The sequence below is a fragment of the Myotis nattereri genome (genome assembly GCF_964212035.1).
Source record: "Myotis nattereri genome assembly, chromosome: 5".
In the NCBI taxonomy this organism is placed as follows: Eukaryota; Metazoa; Chordata; class Mammalia; order Chiroptera; family Vespertilionidae; genus Myotis; species Myotis nattereri.
Window position 1 is genome coordinate 24,207,679 of NC_138080.1, and position 20,670 is coordinate 24,228,348.

Consider the following 20,670-nt stretch of genomic DNA (forward strand, 5'->3'; position numbering starts at 1 on the left):
AAATATTTAACATAACTGCATATAAAAAATAGACTTCAATTCACCCATGTATCTAACAGGCTACAAGATAGAGAGAAAATATTATTAGCTATTTTAAGAAAAGAGCACTACCTAATCAATCTTATGTACTATTTTTTAAAGACTCTCGTTACTATCTGATGTGAGTATTCATTTCTGAAAGTAATTAATAGAAATCCACAGCCAAATGATGAGGTATGGAAAAGGGTTTAATGAACACAATATATTTACAACATTAATGAGGACTCTTTCACATTGAAAACTTTCTGGCACATTCTATGTGGATTAATTTCTGTCAAGCTTTCTCACATTACTAACATCTTAATTTCCTTTTTGGAGTGAATTTGCACTTGTAAGAATGTGGACCAATTCAAATCTTTCCCAAACTACTTACATTCAAGAGTTTTTATCCAGCGAGTCCTTTCATGCTTTTGAAAGAAACTGAGCTAACTGAAGCCTTTTGCAAATTGTGCACATTAATATAATTTTTCTCAGGTTCATCTTCAGATTTTGAAAGGTTGTGTGAGAAATGAAGAATTTTCCAAATTGCTTCCATATATAGGGTTCCCTCCAGTGTGAATTCTTTCATGTTTTCGAAGATAACGGAGACAAGTAAATGCTTTACTACATATTTTACATACATACGGTTTCTCTCCAGTGTGATTTCTTTCATGTGTTTGAAAACTTTGATAACATTTGAAGGCTTTCCCACATTCCTTACATTCATAAGGTTTCTCTCCAGTGTGAGTTTTTTCATGTGTTTGTAAGGAACGGTGATCTCTGAAGGCTTTCCCACACTCCTGACATCCAAAGGGTTTCTCTCCAGTGTGATTTCTTTCATGTTTCTGAAGATCACTGGGATACCTAAATGCTTTACTACATTTTTTACATTTATAGGGTTTCTTTCCAGTGTGATTTACTTCATGTTTTCGAAGATAGTGAAGACAACTAAATGCTTTACTACATATTTTACATACATACGGTTTCTCTCCAGTGTGGTTACTTTCATGTGTTTGGAAACTTTGATAACACCTGTAGGATTTCCCACATTCCTTACATTCATAAGGTTTCTCTCCAGTATGAATTCTTTCATGTATTCGTAAGGAACTGAGATATCTATAGGCTTTCCCACATTCCTTACATTCATAGGATTTCTCTCCAGTGTGTGTTCTTTTGTGATATCGAAGAGAACTGGGATAACCAAATGTTTTGCTACATATTTTACATTCATAGGGTTTCTCTCCAGTGTGATTTCTTTCATGTATTTGGACACACTGATGAGAACTGAAGGCTTTGCCACATTCCTTGCATTCATAGGGTTTCTCTCCAATATGAGTTCTTTGGTGTGTCTGCAAGGAACTGGGATCTCTGAAGGCTTTACCACACTCCATACATTCAAAAGGTTTCTCTCCAGTGTGATTTCTTTCATGTTTTTGAAGATCACTGGGATACCTGAATGTCTTACGACATATTTTACATTCATGGGGTTTCTTTCTGGTGTGATTTCTTTCATGTTTGCGAAGATAACGGAGACAACTAAATGTTTTACCACATTGCTTACATACATATGGTTTCACTTCTCTGTGATTTCTTTCATGTCTTCGAAAACTTTGATAACATCTGAAAGTTTTCCCGCATTCCTTACATTCATGGGGCTTCTCTCCAGTAAATTTATTTTCATGTCTTCGATAATTTTGATAATACCTGAAGGTTTTTCCACACTCCTTACATTCATAGGGTTTCTCTCCAGTGTGAACTCTTTCATGACGTCGAAGAGAACTGAGACAACTGAATGCTTTACCACACTGTTTACATTTATAAGGTTTTTCTCCAGTGTGGGATCTTTCATGTATTTGAAGTGAAGTTGAAGAACTAAAGGTCTTCCCACATTCCTTACATTTATAGGCTTTTTCTCCATTGTGATTCCTTTCATGTTTGTCAAAACACTGAAGATAACTGAAGGTGCTCCCACATACATCATAATTATACAGCTTTTCTCCATAATTTTGACACTCAGATGGCTTGTTTCCAGTGTGACTTCTGATGTGCATATTATGGGATGACTGCAGCATGAAGACTTTCCCACACACATTGTATTCCCATGGTTTTACTATAGGAAGAGATTTTTTCTTTGGACTGAGATTTGGAGTGAGGCTGAAGTTTTCCCCACATTGACTATTCTTCTCCCCTTCACAGACTCTCTCTAATATTGGATTTCTGGAAAAATTTAGAAGCACATTACTAATTATTTTTTCATCAATAACTTTAAAATTATTACTAGAATCTTTGAACTATATTTTCATGATTTATAGCAAAATTTTAGGTTTTCCCCCACTCTGAAGGGATGATTAGAAACAATGTACTGAATGCTTTACAAGAGGAGTTTTCCTTTGCTACGATCAAAACAGTGATATCCATGTGAAGGATTTATCAATACTCTTTCCATTTAAATTACTTTGCAAGTATTGACCTTCTTTGTCATCCATAAGAAAGTAATTTGGTGGAAATTTTCTAAGAATAAATGTGAAGCAGAAGTTATTTTGGTTGCTTCTTTTTTTAAAATATATTTTTATTGATTTCAGAGAGGAGGAGAGAGGGAGAGAGAGATAGAAACATCAATGATGAGAAAGAGTCATTGATCAGCTGCCTTCTGCATGTCCCACACTGGGACTCAAGCCCGCAACCCGGGCATGTGCCCTTGACCGGAATCAAATCCAGGACACTTCAGTCTGCAGGCTGATGCTCTATCCACTGAGCCAAACCAGCTATGGCTGGTTGCTTCTTTTGAAATTTGGTAGCTTTACAGGTTTCTCACAAAAATAGTGATTTCTATTCTGGATGTAACTCACCTTCGTTTTCCCCTTTGGTTTTGGTACTGATCTTCAATGTCATAAGCTTCCCATTTCTTTCCTAAAATGCAGAGCCAGAAAATTGATTCCAAACTATTACAAACTGTGGAGAAATTATTAGATTCTATTTCTATGATGTGCTGTGACCATGCCCAGTTTATTCACCAATGTTCTCCCTTTCCACATTCCACATCTGAGAACAAGGCTGATGGCCAAGAAACACTTGTCCTCTAATTTATGAGGTGAAGATAAGTTGTCATCCTTACCTATGGAGGCCAGGTTCCTGAAGGTTTCCCTCATCACATCTCTGTAGAGTTTCTTTTGTGAAGAATTCAATAAAGCCCACTCCTCCAGAGTGAAGTTCACAGCCACATCCTCAAAGGCCACTGAGTCCTAAAACACCCCAGTATGTGTAAATTAGGATCAGTCAGACCAATAGCACTGGACACCCAGACTCCATTTATAGGAAGGTTACATCTGATTCTATTGTCTCCAGACATTTGTTCTATGATTTGATAATAAGAAACTCATTTCTGTCCACATTTCCTTCCTTATAAATTTACCAGCATCATGAACACATGTAAATTGTTTACACATTGTTACTGTGATCACATTACATTCTTTTTCCCCACTTATGGTAGGGTTCAGAGAATTCTGAAAAGGACAGAATTGCTGTTCAAATGAAACTAATATTATCATTTTAAGACCATCAATTTTTTGTGAGAAACATTCACCTCTTTCTTTGCTGCCCACCATTTACAGCACTCCATGAGGCAGATGTTAACATCTGCAATGAGGTTTCAATGAATAAAAACATAGTCAAGAACTACAAGCTTTTTCCTCTAGTCCCATCACCAAACATGAATGTCCAGGAGGCTTGTGGAAGTACAACTTTTAACAAAGTCCAGCTGGCCATGTTCTAAATTCTTCCAGAAAATGAGAAGGAACTATATGCAGCTGGCTGAATGGAAATATTCTTGCAGAGAAGCATTGCTCTTATCTGATGTAATATTTACCGCAGATTCAGTCTTTCTTCTCTCTTTGTCTGATTTGATGGGTTAGAAGTTTATTTGGAACTTCACGCTCAGAGAAAAGGAAGAAGGCACAGCAACTTACTCTACCAAACCCCACACTCATGTGCCTCAGGTTGCTTCTTGGCACACACACTGAGGTAATAATAGGCCAGAAGAGCTCTTTCCAGCACAACCATAGCAGTCTATCCTGGGACCTGCTGACACGGAGGAAAGGCTCAGAGCTCAGATTGCAAGGGAGTGTATTGATGTCCAGACGTCCACAATGGTGTGATCATGAACTTGCTCGTGATTATAACGTATGTAAAGGTTGCAGTAGTGATTTCCTCCAAAGGAACATATGACATCCATTCTCCAATCAGGAGGAAGTGTTTCCTGACCTGCCACTCTAGGGGCTGCCCTCCCTTCTTCTGTCATTTCCAAGCTCCCAGGGGAGTAAAGGAACAACAGCTCAGCCCTCAGCTGATGACAGCACACACCACCTGTCGGGCATGAAAGGCTCTGTCACTGTCACAATGGAGGTGTCCGCATAGAGCAGGGCAGCCTCTCAGGAGGGCATTAAGTAGCCTGTGGGAGAAAACATGGTACATGGGCATGTTGTTTTAGGAGGTTACAGGGTGAGCTAGTGTGTGAGTTCACACACAAGGGCAGGCGCTTGCAAGGATTCAATCATTTGCTACCACAAGAGGGCACCACCGTGTACAGATGTGGGGCAACAGGGGAGAGAGGAGGAATGAGGCTCTAAAGCTGTCAGCAATCAATCATTAAGAATCGGAGCAGGGGATTCAGGGGTCCCGGGTTCGATTCCGGTCAAGGGCATGTACCTTGGTTGCGGGCACATCCCCAGTGGGGGGTGTGCAGGAGGCAGCTGATCGATGTTTCTCTCTCATCGATGTTCTAGCTCTCTATCCTTCTCCCTTCCTCTATGTAAAAAATCAATAAAATATATTTTTTTAAAAAAATAAATAAAAGAATCAGAGCAGGCCCTGCCCAGTTTGGCTCAGGGACTGAAGGGTCCCGGGTGATTCTGGGGTCGATTCTAGTCAGGGGCATATACCTTGGTGCGGGCTCCATCCCGCTCAATCCCCAGTGGGGGCATGCAGGAGGCAGCTGATCAATGTTTCTCTTTCATTGGTGTTTCTACCTCTCTATCCCTCTCCCTTCCTCTCTGTAAAATCAATAAAATATATTAAAAAAAAGAATCGGAGTAGGAGCCTGCCAGTTTCTGGTCTGGCATTTAAGTGACTTAGTGGTTATCATTCCCAAACTCACAGGGAAAAAAAACTAAAGAAACGTGAAATGAACTTCTCTTCTTAGATGTATTTGAGCATTTACATCACAAGGCAACTTGATGATGTCAAAATTGGAAAAGAGAAAGTAAACTTGGCATTTAGAAAAATGTCCCAAATATTCTGTTCTTAACATGGCCTGTGTTAAAATTACAGCAGACTCTAATGCAAAGACAAAGACAAAAAAAAAAAAAAAAACAGAACACCTTAGGTACCTTCTTCCAACAGAAGGTTAAATATGCCTCCTGGAAATACCTGAAGAACATAAAAGACAGAAAGGAACACAACAAACCAGTAAAGTAGCAACCACTGAGATCTTCGTCAAATTAATGAGAAGGCGCGCTGTAGATCTAGGATGGTGAGAAAACACTACACATGATAAACAACAAAAGTGCACACCCAAGTGTCTGCTATTCAACTAGACAAAAATCAAAGACAGAGAGAATACAGTGAAAGAAGTCAGAGGGGGAAAACATCTTCATTATATAGAAACAAAAAATTAGAATGAAATAATATTTCTTTTCAGAAACCACGCAAGAAGAGAATGGAGTAAAATATTTAAAGTTGTGGAAGAAAGAAATAAAAACTATCACCTAAAATGGTGTGTCAGGATAAACTTACCTTTCAAAAATAAAGAATAAGGGCTTTCTTAGGCAAAATTTGAGGAAATTTCTTACCAGTACACCTACTTTGAATAAAATGTTCAGAAATTCATCAGAAAGACTGTTAATGGTAAATGTGAAGGCTTAGGAAAAAAACAAATGAAGGTAAACTATCTTTCATATTTGTTATATTTAACACGTCATTTTGTTTACAATATTAGAAATTATGTATTTGGTACTTTCAAACTATGCATAATTGAAATAAATGACTGCAATGTGACAAGGGACAGAGAGGGGGAGTTGGGAATAATGAAGGATAGGTACTTGCACACAGTGAAGTGGTGCAGTGTGACTCAACAGAGGCGGTTGCTTAGTTGTAAATGTATACTGAAAACTCAAGGGCAACCACTACAAAGTTTAAGAAAAGATGTGTATTTGATAAAGTGGTAAAAAATCAGATCAGATGCTCAATTAAAGCCAGAGAATGCAGAGAAAAAAAGATTGAAAACAATAAAACGTTGAGCAAATTAAACCCAAAGTAAGCAGAATAAAGGAATAAAAATTTAGAAAAGAATGTAATTGTAAAAAAAAAATCGTTGGAAAAAGAAAATCAGGGGAGGAAAAACAAAAACAAAAAGTGGTGTTTTGAGATGATTGATAAAATTGATAGGCACCCAGTCAACATAACTAAGGAAAGAGAGACAAAAATTACAACTTAAGGCCATGATGGGTAAGTCTAAGGAGATAGTAAGAGAGGTGATCAACAAAGCCTATATAGTGAAGGGGTCTAGGAGGACACTGCCAAGTGTGCCTGTTGTGTGGCAATTTAAATAGTCTAGAGCAGTGGTTCTCAGCCTTCCTAATGCCGCAACCCTTTAATACAGTTCCTCATGTTGTGGTGACCCCCAATTTCATTGTTGCAAATGGAACATAATTAAAGCATAGTGATTAATCACAAAAACAATATGTAATTATATATGTGTTTTCCGATGGTCTTAGGTGACCCCTTTGAAAGGGTTGTTCGACCCCTAAAGGGGTCGCAACCCACAGGTTGAGAACCGCTGGTCTAAAGCAAGTATGTCAAACTCATTCATGGCATGCGGTCCACTGTAATCCACAGACTAAATTTGCAGTAATCCACAGACTAAATTCAAATGTTCAAAGGAGAAGCACTGGGGATAATCACTTGTTTCTAAAAAGTTTCTTATAACAGTTTTCAATCCTTGAAGGCCCTGTTTAATTTACACTGAGCCATATTAACTAATTTAAGTAAGGGGTAGGGACTATCAAGTCCCATTTTGTAAAGCCATTTAGGTGAAGAGTTAATTTAAATTCATGAATGATTGGTTCAGAGCTATCCTGCCCACTATGGGATATTTTAGGACACTGAATGACTATGACTGAGAAAAGGCCAAGATTTCTGATGGTTAAGGTGAGTACACCACTTTGTCCTCCATATTATAATCAGTAATTCCCCAAGATCATGAAGTTCCTCATTTTAATTTATTAAAATTCCTCAGGTATAACTGTAATTTGAGAACTAGCATGAGTCACTGTGTAAGGGTTTTTCAATTATTGCGTTAGAGGAGTTGACAACATTATTTCAAAACCTATGTTTTAGAGGCTCAAAAGCCAAGGAGTCCTCTCTTATCATTTTTGTTATGTAAATTCTTTTAGTATATTTTGGATTTCCAATTGGGTCAAATTGTGGCGTATATATATATCGCCCATTGCAGGAAGATTCCTGCAAGAATAGGACTTCCTAGGGCTGGAGCGAAGCAGAGAAGAGAGCAAAACCTGCTGAGGTGGGCTTCACTCCCGTCTCCACCGCCTGGCTTGTTTCACCCCCACCTCCCTCCGCCGCCCGGCTTGTTTTCGGCCGCCTGGCTTACTTCGCTCCCAGCTGGTATATGCAAATTAACCGCCATCTTTGTTGGCGGTTATTTTGCATATCATGCTGATTAGCCTATGGGAGGTGTAGCAAAGGTACGGTCAATTACCATGTTTGGCTATTATTAGATAGGCTATTGATTTCAGAGAGAAAGGGGGAGAGAGAGATAGAAACATCAATGATGAGAGAGAATCATTGATCAGCTGCCTCCTGCACACCCCTACTGGAGATCGAGCCCACAATATGGGCATGTGCCCTGACTGGGAATCCAACTGTGATCTCCTGGTTCAGCGCTCAACCATTGAGCCACACTGCCCAGGCAGGGACCTTTTTTAATGCCCATTTTCTCCTGTTCCCTTTCTTGTGTCCTTTTCTATTTTGTATTTTAGGTCACTGGGTAAACTTCGGGTAAATTGTTCTTCTAGATTAGAAGACTTAAAATCGGTGCCTTTAGGATTAGGGGCCTCCCCCATAGAAATGGCTGCTGTGTAGGATTTAAGGACCTTGGGCTTAAGTCTAGTTTGAACTAATCCCTTGGCTGTGCCACAGTGAGGCCCTGGGTGTTGTCCCCAATAACCTGGAGGGTCAGGATCTGTGTTGCAGTAGAGGCAAGTGCACAGAGCAGCAGAGGTACTTAAGGGTCCTGGGGAGCCCTCTGGTATTAGGGAGCCCTCTGGACTCAGCCTACCGCCTATGGGCTGCCTTTCCCTATCTCTTCTCTTTCTCTCTGGAATACCTGCTCCCTCTTTTTCTTTTTTCTTTTTTTAAAGAGGGAAAGACAGAAATATTAATGTGAGAGAAACACATTGAATGGTTGCCTCCTGCACGCATCCCGACCAAGGCCCAGGTCAGGCAGGGAGAAGCCTGCAACCAAATACATGCCCTTGACCAGAATCGAACCCTGGACCCTTCAGTCCTCAGGCTGACACTCTATCCACTGAGCCAAACCTGCTAGGTCAGAAATACCTGTTCTGACCACCTGATGGGCTCACTTCATTCATGGGGTATGCTCATTCTTGTACCGCCCCTTAGGCCCACCCTACATAACCCCAGCCTCATTCATACCTTCATACTAAAGACACAAAGGTTTCAGCCAAGATACTGACCCCAGGACCACTTTAAGGAGGGTTCCATTCCCATACTCCTAATCCCAAAGAATGAAGAATTACCTAAACTGTCAACCCAGAGTCTTCTGAATACAGAACTAAGGCCAGATGGACTCAACAATACACCACAGGGCAGCACGGCTCACATGAGGGGCTCCCCAGGAAGCAGCAGCTCCCAGAGCAGGAGCCTCCAGGTTCTCATCAGCCCGGTAAGGACAGGCGGGAAGAGGGAGCCTGGGGGCGAGTGGCTTACCTTTCCCAACGTCAAATCTAACATGTGGAGCCCAACCACTCATGATAATAACAAGCCCAAGTATGAAAAATAGGCATTTACACTGGCTTGTTTTTATATAAAGACACACTAACAGGATGAGCAAGAAGTGATCAAAACTGGTCACTTGAGGGTGGGGGAGTTAGAGCACAGGAGAGAAGCAGGATATGCAGGCAATGACCTTCTTAAATTACCTTCCTCTCAGGCACTTAAAAAAAACTTTCCCACTCTTATTTATTTAAATCAAGAAAAGAAAATTAGCCCAGCCAGCATGGTTCAGTGGTTGAGCATCGACCTATGAACCAGGAGCTTGAAGTTCGATTCCCGGGCGCGCACATACCTGCTCAGTCCCCGGGTGTGGGGCGTGCAGGAGGCAGCTGATCAATGATTCTCATCATTGATGTTTCTATCTCTCTCTCCCTCTCCCTTCCTAAAATATATATAATTTCTTATGATTAATCATCATTATTAATTAACTGCTTTTTAATATTGATTCCTTTTAACTTTTCTACATAGGAAACCACTCTAAAACTTAAGCCTTCAGAAAGTAAATGATATAAAACTGCAGAGTATAAAAAATTTACAAATCCCTTTCTAACTGAAAACAAACAAACAAAATACCAAGGAGATTTATAATACTTTTTCATCCACTATATTTCACACTCTGGATATTTTCAAGAATGAATAGCATAGTAAATACATTCGGTGCTTGCAATTCAGCCCATACCAGAAATTTCAAAAATTTACATAAGTTTTGATTTGTTTCCTCATATCAATGAAAATCAAAATTCAATTGTTTTCCTCCAATCCATTAAAATAGAACTTTATTTACTTTAGGAATAGTGTAGCCTTTTACACGTCAAGTTCTCTAGGACAGGCACATACAAAACTGACCTAAAAATGGAAAATGCACCTGAGAACTTACAAACATTCATCTCATGTTTACATGTTCTCTTGCCTGAATGGGAACAAAATTTTGCTTGGTTTTGCACAATCTCACCTTATTCACATCATTTCCCTCAGTCAGGTTATAGTTTAAAAGCCCAGATGCCATGCAGATGAGAACCAAAGGGCTGCAATATTTAAGGGATAAAGGAATCCAATGAAAAGAAACCACAATATTGGAATCAAAACAGATAAACAGCCTACTTCCTCACAGTTAAGGAAAAAACCCACATTGAGAAATTTGAATACAATCACACCCCTGACTGAGAGAGAACCCCTAGAGTGGGAAGGATGGGAGGGACACCTGAGCAGCCCCAGGGGTAAACATGGGGGCCCACACACCCTCCCCTCCGGTAAGCATGGAAGCCTCCCTCCCCCAGGCTTCCATTCTTACCAGTGAGGAGGAAACTCTCAACCCGATTCAATTCAAGGTCCTGAACCAAATGAACTCCCCAACTCATCAAACTTCTGTCCAGGAGTCAGGACCCTGATCCTCACAGACTTTCTCCATGTGCAAAATTTACACTCACAGTGCACCTACACTGTGGATGCAAAACGCAAACCTAAGATCTAAAAATGTCTAGGCCTAAGAAACTATAACCTCAGCCCTGGCCGATGTGGCTCAGTGGCTGGGAGCGTCGTCCCATGCACCTGAAGGGCATGGATTCGATTCCCGGTCAGGGACGCATCTGGGTTGCAAGTTCGGTCCCCAGCCTGGTCAGAGAGAGTGCAGGAGGCAACCAATCGATGTTTCTCTCTCACATTGATCTCTAATTCATTCTCTCTCTCTCTCTCTCTCTCTCTCTCTCTCTCTCTCTCTCTCTCCCCCCCCCCCCCCCCACACCCCCCTTTCTCTCTCTCCCACTCTCTTTAAAATCAATGGAAAAATATCCTTGATCCTCGGGTGAGGATTAAAAAGAAAACTATAAACTCAAAAACGGGATCACCCTCTTCCTTCACTCCCTCCCCCTTGTGCACCTGCACCCCCAGTTTTCCAGGGCTCTAGCTTCTCTCGGGGTAAAGGCTCCTGCCAACGTAGGACACCTGCAGGGGTGGTTCCCCAGGAAGATTAACTGGGTCTTTAAGAACTTCCCGGGCTCAAGGAAGTCTTGGTTTGAGTCACTGACCACAGGACTCTAATCCCCACTGGAGTTGCTGCCCAGTGTTTAAATAACTCACCAAAATCACATACACGCAGGCTCATGTGGAAAGGAAGAAAATTGTCAGGGTCTTGTACTAGCCAATTAGAAAACTTGTGACGCCTATTATTTTCAAGAAAATGTCAGTTAACTGTATTTCCAGGGAAAACATTGGTTTGTAAATAATTAAATACTTGAACGCCTCTACTCTGCAAGTCTAAACCTTGCAATTTGATTTGAAAACACCCAAAGTAAAAAAAAAAAAAGAAGAAGAAAAAAGAAAAGCCAACCACGTATCTCAGAAACTTACTATACATGCTTAGAGGAATATAGAAAGAATTCTATACAAATGGAATGTAATACTGAAACATTTTATTTTTTCTGAAAGTCACCTCTTTCTTGCCTGTTTGAAAGTATTTTCTATTGTGTTTCAAGCTCTTATTGACTAAGTATACTTTATCCCTATCGAAAAAAGAAGACTTAATCACTGCATCTTCTCAAGGTGACAAGACCCTGGGAGGGGCAGCGTGACAGTACAGATTAATCCAGTTAAGCTTCGAAAGAGGAACCTCCATCCAAAGAACTTCTCAGGATGCCTGTGCCCAGGGAAGGTCCTAGGGCAGCCATGGGCAAACTACGGCCCACGGGCCGGATCCGGCCGGTTTGAAATGAATAAAACTATTGAAAAAAAAAAGACCGTACCCTTTTATGTAATGATGTTTACTTTGAATTTATATTAGTTCACACAAATACTCCATCCATGCTTTTGTTCCGGCCCTCCGGTCCAGTTTAAGAACCCATTGTGGCCCTCGAGTCAAAAAGTTTGCCCACCCCTGTCTAGGGAAAGAGGGAAGGGGGTTCCAAGCAATCTGATTTCAAGTTCTCGGCTTTCCTCTCCAGTAAAATACCCATAGACACAAAATAAATCTTTACAAACTTTGGGTCTTGTCCCAGAAAGAGCTAGGTTGGAGGCGCAGGGTTGTGGATTGGAGACCTTGCTCCCCAAACATGTGGGAAACTCAAGAGAAACCCAGTCCTCCGGGGGACACAGAAAGGGCTGGTGTCCAGTTAAGAAGCGTCCCTGTGGGAAAAATTGTGTTTATTAGAGTTTATTTGATCCACACAGAGGATACGCCTAAAAGCAATATCTCAACAGACTGATAAGAATGCTTCTCAATAAGAGACCCTTACAATTTTCTTCCAGTTCGCAGTGTCTTTTATGCGTTTGGCATTAAGGAGGGAAGGAAGATTAGGCTGTGGGAGAAAGCCAGGTGGGGATTGGATTGCAGGACGCGGAAAAGATTATGCGCTCCCCGAGGGCGCAGGTGTTTCCAAGAGGCGCTGCGAAGGTGCGCTCCCCTAGATGCACGAGAACAAAGGACAGGGCTTGCGCAAGGCGCAGGGGAGGCTTTACTAGAGGAGCTGTGTGCCGGGCGTGACTAGCCACCAGGACCTGCCTAGTTAGGAATTTATGATCTGATCACGCTGGTAGGTTACTTGCGGTTAGATTATTACACCGCCCGCTTTTCTCCTCACCGGGGACCCCACTGACCACAGCTCCTCCCACACACCAACCCGGAGACCGAGTCACAACTGCCCCCTGACCACCCTCCCGTGGTCACCGCACCATCGGGGGAGAGCTGCCCAGGAGGTTGCGGGGCAGAAGAACCCGCGCGGAGGCGGGAAAGGACGCCCACGCTGAGTGCCGGAGGGGACAAGGTCCGAGCATCGCCCCAATGCACTGGGGTCCTCAGACACCCAGGTGATGGGGTGAGGCCAGTCCCGCCACAGCCGGTTTCAACCGGTTCCAAACAGCCCCTCCTCACGTCTCTGCACCCCGCCGCACACTCACCATGTCTAGGTTTCCTGGGTCTCCCCGAGTCCTTCTTAGGGACTCCCCAGACCCGTGCAGATCACAGCGCGACAGACGCTGCAGGAGGCGCACGGAGGACGGTGAGGGGCAGGCAACGCGGGACCCTAGCACTCGGCAGCCTGAAGGGATGAACTGGGCGCGTTGCCCCACCCACTTGCCCCAGCGCGCTCTTGATTGGACAGGTCCCAAGGCTGAGTGACAGCCAGCGGGAGAACCCTGGCTCTGCCTACACAGCCTCCCTTGGTGAATGGGAAGCTAACCCAGCTTGGGACCTTGCCATAAACAGAAAGTTTTCTAATCCTGAGGCTGCCCATGTAGTTTCCCCAGCTCTTTGTGAAGGCGAGGGCACAGGTGTGCACAGGGAATCCTGATTCAGTTTCCAGACGGAGCAAGTAAGTACAGACATGAAGGTGGCCCAGGCCAAGCCACACTGGAGCCAGAGGGTCTTATGTCCTCTAAGGGTCAAGAGCTTGGCGGTAAGGCTGTGAGTCCACTCACAGAGCTGTGGCCCTTGTTTAGAAATGCAGACACTGAAATCTGACTTCACCATCTATTACAGAGTCTGGCTCCGTTTTAGTCTTTGATCCTTGCAAGCCTAGACCCTTCCACCCATCTCTTCCCCAACCCCACTCATTCTGTCCTTAAGAGAAAGAATCCCAGAGCACTTGGCCCTGGTGGGAAGTTAAAACCCCCAAGCATCAGTCTGGGCGCAAGGATCTTTTCCGCCTAACCACAGGGTGAGGTGTGTTCATTACATTCTCAGGTGTACATTTCACATTGGAAAAAATTTTAATTTAGATCACTTTTTGCCTGTGTCCCTAGAGAACTTTAAAATGCAGACAAGTATAATCTCATAAGGCAACTTATTTCTATTTTTAATAATATAAGAAAAATAATAAATCATTCTGTAGATGTGGGATGCACCTGGAAACTTTCCCCTCCCAGCTTTGTTGAGCTATAATTGAAAAATAAAATTGTCTATATTTAATAAATGTATAATCACTGAGTCTAATATAATATTGTGTGTCAACCTTAAATGAAAAATACATTTTTTAAAAGTATGGTATATAAGAGGAAGCAAGTTTAAGTTAAAACATTAACTTAGATCAGTATACTATTAAAGATTATATTATAATTTCCATTTTAATACATACTTTAATAACATTCATAATATAAAAAGAAAATTTTCCTTTTACCCATTTAACAGGTGGTGCATGCTACTTAATTTATTTTAAATTAAGTATGCAAGAAAAGAGCATGGTTTATATACACATTCAAAATGACCAAACAAAAAAAACACACAAAACACACACACACACACACACACACCCAAAAAATTCAATTTAAAAAATGGGCAAAGAACCTGAATAGACACTTCTTCAAAGAGGACATACAGATGGCCAATAGATATATGAAAAGATGCTCAACTTACTAATTATCAGACCGATGCAAATTAAAACCACAATGAGATATCACCACATACCTGTCAGAATGGCTACCATCAATAAACCAAGAAACAACAAGTGTTTCGGCGGATGTGGAGATAAGGGAACCCTTGTGCACTGTTGGGAATGCAGATTGGCACGGCCACTGTGGAAAGCAGATGGAGTTGCCTCCAAAAAATTAAAAATGGAACTGCCTTATGACCCAGTTATCTCACTTCTGGGAATTTATCCAAAGAAACCTGACACCCTAATGTGAAAGAATGTATGTACCCCTATGTTCATTGCAGCATTATTTACAATAGCCAAGATTTGGAAGCAGCCCAAGGGTCTATCAGTAGATGAGTGGATAAAACAGCTCTGATACATTTACATAATGGAATACTACTTGGCCATAAAAAAGAAGGAAATTTTACCCTTTGCAACAGCATGGATGGACCTGGACAACATTATGCTAAGTGAAATAAGCCAGTCAGAGAAAGACAAGTGCCATCTGATTTCACTCATATGTAGAACCTGATGAACAAACTGAACTAACAAGCAAAATAGAGACAGAAAAAGGGAGAGCAGGCTGATAGCTGAGGGGGGTGGTAAGCTAAACAGAAAAAAAAGGAGAAAGAACTCACTGAGGGACAACACTGTGGTGATTGTGGGGGGATGGGGGGTGAAGGTGGAAAGGAGTATAGAAGAGATAAACAGGGATGAAAAAAATGAAATTAAAACTAATTTATGGCCCTGGCCAGCTTGGCTCAGTGGATAGAGCGTCAGCCTGCAGACTGAAGGGTCCCAGGTTCGATTCTGGCCAAGGGCACATGTCTGGGTTGTGGGCTCGTTCCCCAGTGGGGGGTGTGCAGGAGGCAGCCAATCAATGATTTTCTCTCATCACTGATGTTTCTATCTCTCTCTCCTTCTTCCTCTCTGAAGTCAATAAAGAAATATATTTTAAAAAAAAACAAACTAATTTATGTTGAGGGAAATCCCCTGAATGCCATGCAGTACACTCTCATTTAGTTTGGCCTTGGGTCAAGCCAGAAAGAACACACATTAATATTGTGTTTGGGGACCAAGTGTGTTTTAATATGTAGATTGAAACTTAACTATGAGTTACAGCCTTCCAAATTGCTTCCATGCTTAATTTTTGGAATTCTTGAATTTTTCACTTTAAAAAAAAATCACTTAGTTTGTTATTATAATTTTTATGTTATGTTTTGCTGCTAAAAGAGGAGACAGAGCACTTTCAGGTGGCTTTTGCAAGTGCTTCACCAAAAATAAATTGTGGTTTCCGATCATTTTATTTCCAATAAAGGAAAAGCCAAATTGGGTAAAAGGAAAAATAATTGTCTATATTTAAAGACTACAACTTGATTATTTGATATACACATGTTGTGTCATATACTTGAAATTTGCTAAAACAATGATTTAAGTGTTCTCTCCACACAAACAAAACAGTAGCTGTGTAAGATGATGGATGTGTTAATTAACCTGGAAATTCTGAAATGCCTGGGATATTAGATAACAAAACTCTGAATGCATTTCCTTATTTATTCGAACAAGTTTCATTGAGATGTAATTCACATACTATGCACTACACCTTGTTAAAGTGTACAATCCAAAGTATACAATTGACTGGTTTTCAGGATACTCGCGTATATGTGGAATCATCATTACAGTTCATTTTTGAACATTTTTGTCATCAAAAAAGAAAGAAAGAAAGAAAGAAAGAAAGAAAGAAAGAAAGAAAGAAAGAAAGAAAGAAAGAAAGAAAGAAAGAGGGAGGGAGGGAGGGAGGGAGGGAGGGAGGGAGGGAGGGAGGGAGGGAGGAAGGAAGGAAGGAAGGAAGGAAGGAAGGAAGGAAGGAAGGAAGGAAGGAAGATCCCCTCCCCTTTTAGCTATAACTTCCAGATTTCCCATCTTCCTCTCCAATATCTAGCCCTGGGAAACCGTGAGTTTACTTTTTGTCTCTACAGATTTCCCTATCCGAGGCTTTCATATGAAAGGAATTCTATGACCTATGTTCTTTGTGATTGACTTCACTGATAAAGCATAATTTTTTCAAAGTCATCCATGTTGTAGCGTGGGCCCATACTTCTTTTATTTCTATGGGCAAATAGTATCCCATTCGATGGATAAAATCCATCTATTCACCCATTAATGTATATTTGGTTTATTTCTCCTTTTTGGCTACTGTACATAATGTTGCTGTAAATTTTATGTAAAAGTTTTGTTCAAATATGTGTTTCCATTTTGCTGGACATATACCTGTGATAAGATTAATGGATCATATGGTAATTCTAGGTTTAATTTTTGAGAAACTTACAGTAGGTTTTCTATAGTGGCTACACCATTTTATAATGCACCACCCATGTACGAGGGTTCGAATATCTCCACATGTCCTTGGCAATGTGTGTTACTATCTCACTTTTTTATTTTTAAAATATATTTTTATTGATTTCAGAGAGGAAGGGAGAGGGAGAGATGGAAACATCAATGAATGACTAGAGAGAATCATTGATTGGCTGCCTCCTGCACGCCCCCACTGGGGATCAAACCAGCAACCGGGCATGTTCCCTGACTGGGAATTGAACTGGTGATCTCTTGGTTCCTGGGTCGATGCTCAACTGCTGAGCCATACCCAGCCAGGCACTACCTCACTTTTTGATTCTAGCTATCCTAGTGTTTGTGAAGTGGTATCTCATTGGGGTTAGGACTTTGTTTCACTTTAGCATTTCATGGATGACTAATGATGTACTGCATTTTTTCATGTGCTCTTGACCATTTGTCTAACTTCCTAGGAAAAAAGGTGCATTTAATCCTTTGCCGTTTTTAAATTAAGTTTTTGACTTTCTATAATAATAAAAAGCATAATATGCTAATTAGACCGGATGTCTTTCCAAACAAAGCCGGGGCTGCCAGGGAAGCCCCGGTCCCAGGTGCCAGAGGGAAGCTGGTTCTGGTAGTCAGGGGAAGGAAGGCCTACTCTTGCACAAATTTCCTGCATCAGGCCTCTAGTTAAGTTATAAGAGGTCTCTAGATATCTTTGAGCCAAGTTTCTTATCAGATATATTTGTAAAATTCTATTCTATGGGTTGTGTTTTCACTCTCTTAAGAATTTACTTGTGATTGTGGTAATGTGCACATACTATAAAATTTACATTTTTGACCTTTTGTAAGTGTATCATTCAGTAAGTAGAATAACACTGACTTTTTTTTTTTAACATTGACATTTAAAATGAATCTTCAGAACTGCTTTCACCTTGCGAAAGTAAAACTCTCTCCCATTAGACACAACTCATTCCCCTCACCCCAGCTCCTGGCAACAACCATTCTACTTTTTCTCTGTAAATTTGACTACCTTATACAAATAAAATTATACAGCACTTAATCTTTTTTGACAGGTTGATTTAACTTAGCATAATGTCCTTAAAGTTCTTCCATGTTGTGGCACGTGTCAGAATTTGCTTTCTTTTGAAAGCTGAAAAATGTTTTGCGGTATAAATGTGCCAAATTTTTTGGATCCATTTATCTGATGATGAATGGTTGGGTTAGTTCCATCTTTTGGATATTGTGAATAATGCTAATATGAATAGGAGTAAACATGTATCTGCTTGAGTCCTGGCTTTCAATTCTTCTGGGTATTTATGCAAAAGTAGAATTGCTAAATCAAATGGTAACTCAGTGCTTAATCTTTTTTTTATAAACCATCATGTTTTCAAACTAGCAACACAATTTTGTATTCCCAGCAATTTCTGCACAAGGCTTTAAATGGATGTTTTTACTCTCTGGAGGGGGTCTTTTGAAGCACTAAGTCATAAATATCATTAAGTCTAAATTACTTTTTTTCATTATTGTCCTCTGTGTTATAGCTGACAATAGTTTGCCAAATCCAAGGTCAGGAATTTTTTTGTATGTTTTATCTAATCTTGTTTTCATTATGTCTGTTATTTAAGTCTTTGATCCTTCTGGGTAAATTACGTATGTGGTATGATGTATATAGTAAAACCTATTTCTTTTGCATGTGGTTATCCAATTGGCCCAGCACCAATTTATGGAAAAAAGGGGGGATGAAAATGAATTCTTTCCCTATTCTTGGTACCCTTTTCAAGTATCAGCTGCCCATGAAATAGGAGTTCTTTTCTCAAATCTCAATCTGTATGTCTATCCTTGTGTCAGTACCACGCTATCTTGATCCTCTTTGGTTTGTAAAAAGGTTTGAAATCAAGAAATGTTAGTTCTATTACTTTTCTTTTTAATATATTTTTATTGATTTCAGAGAGGGAGAGAGGGACAGAAACATCAATGATAAGCGAGAATTATTGATTGGCTGCCCCACACTGAGGGTCAAGGCCACAGCTCAGGCATGTGCCCTGACCAGGAATCGAACCATTATCTCCTGGTTCACAGGTTGATGCTCAACCACTGAGCCATGCCAGTCAGACTTACTTTTTTTTTTTTTTTTTCCCAAGAATGGTTGGCTCTAACTGGTTTGGCTCAGTGGCGAGAGCGTCGGCCTGCGGACTGAAGGGTCTCAGGTTTGATTCCAGTCAAGGGCATGTACCTTGGTTGCGGGCACATTGCCAGTAGGGAGTGTGCAGGAAGCAGCTGAACCGTGAGGCATGGAAAAAGGAATGGTGTGTTTGCCCTAACTGGTTTGGCACAGTGGATAGAGCATCGGCCTGCAGATTGAAGGGTCCCAGGTTTGATTCCAGTCAAGGGCATGTACCTTGGTTGCAGGCACATCCCCAGTAGGGGTTGTGCAGGAGGCAGCTGATCAATGTTTCTCTCTCATCAATGTTTCTACCTCTCTATCCCTCTCCCTTCCTCTCTGTAAAAAAATCAATAAAATATATATATTTTTAAAAAGAATGGTTGGTGATTCTAGTTTATTTGCAATTCCACATTAATGTATGAAACAGCTTGCCAATTTCTATAAAGATCACAGCTGGACTTACGACATATAACACTGTATAAGTTTAAGGTATACAGCATGAACTCTCTTCCAACAATGCTTTTTCTATATTAAAAAAATTTTTGCAACAAATTTATTAAGCACCTATTCAGGTGCTAGAGATAATGGACATCTTCCTCTCTATTCATCAGCACTTACAGTAAGCATGCTCAGATATCTGCTATTTTAAATGAAACAAATGACTGCTAAAAATACTTATTTTGTTCTTTAAATAAAGTGAAATAGTACATCCTACACACATATACTCTACACACACACCACCTACACCCACCACCAAACCTACCAAGATGACTACAAATATGGCTCCCATCAACCCCAGATGAATCCCCCCCATTTATTGAAATATAATTGACATCTAACATTGTGTAAGTTTAAGTTACACAGCATTATGATTTGATATACATATATATTGTAAAATGATAACCACAATAGGTTAGTCTTTATTTAACACCGCACAGTATGAGTGTGTGTGTATGTGTGTACACACACGTGCATGCAGTCAGGGTGGGTGAATCAAGCCTTCCTGGAAAGTAGGAGAGCTTCCTTTGCCTTGGGAATTCATATCTGTACACTCTCGTGGGCTCAGATATCCTATGCTTTGTCCAGCCAAGTCCAATAGAAACAATGTACCATGTGGGATTTCAAATTTTTGAACAAAAACATTAAAAAATAAACACAAATAGAGCCAGTATACTTGAAAATTTTTTAAAATTTATTTTTAATATATATTCTTATTGATTTTAGAGAGGAAGGGAGAGGGAAAGAGATAGAAACATCAATAATGAGAGAGAATCATCGATTGGCTGCCTCCTGCATGCCCACTACTGGGGATCAAGCCTGCAACCTGGGCATGTGCCCCAACTGGGAATTGAACTGTGACCTCCTTGTTCATCGGTGGACGCTCAACCACTGAGCAACACAGGCTGGGTGCCACTACACATTTTTTTAATTTTTTTTTTTTTTTTTTTTTTTTTTTTTAGAGAGAGAGAGAGGAAGAGAGAGGGAAAGAGAAAGAAACCTCGATGTGAAAGCTAAACATTCATTGGCTGCCTCCTGTTCACCTTCTACTGGGGATGGAGCTGAAACCTAGGAATGTGCTCTGACCAGGAATCGAAAAAGCAACCATTCAGTGCACTGGATAACACCCAACCAACTGAATCACACTGGACAAGGCAGCCAGTGAACTTCTATTTTATTTCTTTTTAAAATGTATTTCAGAGAGGAAGGGAAAGGGAGAGAGAGACAGAA

The 20,670-nt window shown here is 40.7% G+C and overlaps 1 protein-coding gene across 1 annotated transcript; it reads right to left on the minus strand.

Annotated features, from left to right (window-relative positions):
- Window positions 1–210: 210 nt before the first annotated feature.
- Window positions 211–3,421, minus strand: LOC308520515 (uncharacterized protein). The gene is made up of 3 exons (XM_081093076.1): window positions 3,134–3,421; window positions 2,868–2,928; window positions 211–2,235 (listed from the first exon to the last, which is right to left on the minus strand). The coding sequence occupies exons 1-3, from the start codon at window positions 3,165–3,167 to the stop codon at window positions 522–524; spliced, it is 1,809 nt and encodes a 602-aa protein (XP_080949202.1). The 5' UTR covers window positions 3,168–3,421; the 3' UTR covers window positions 211–521.
- Between the last annotated feature and the right edge of the window lie 17,249 nt (window positions 3,422–20,670).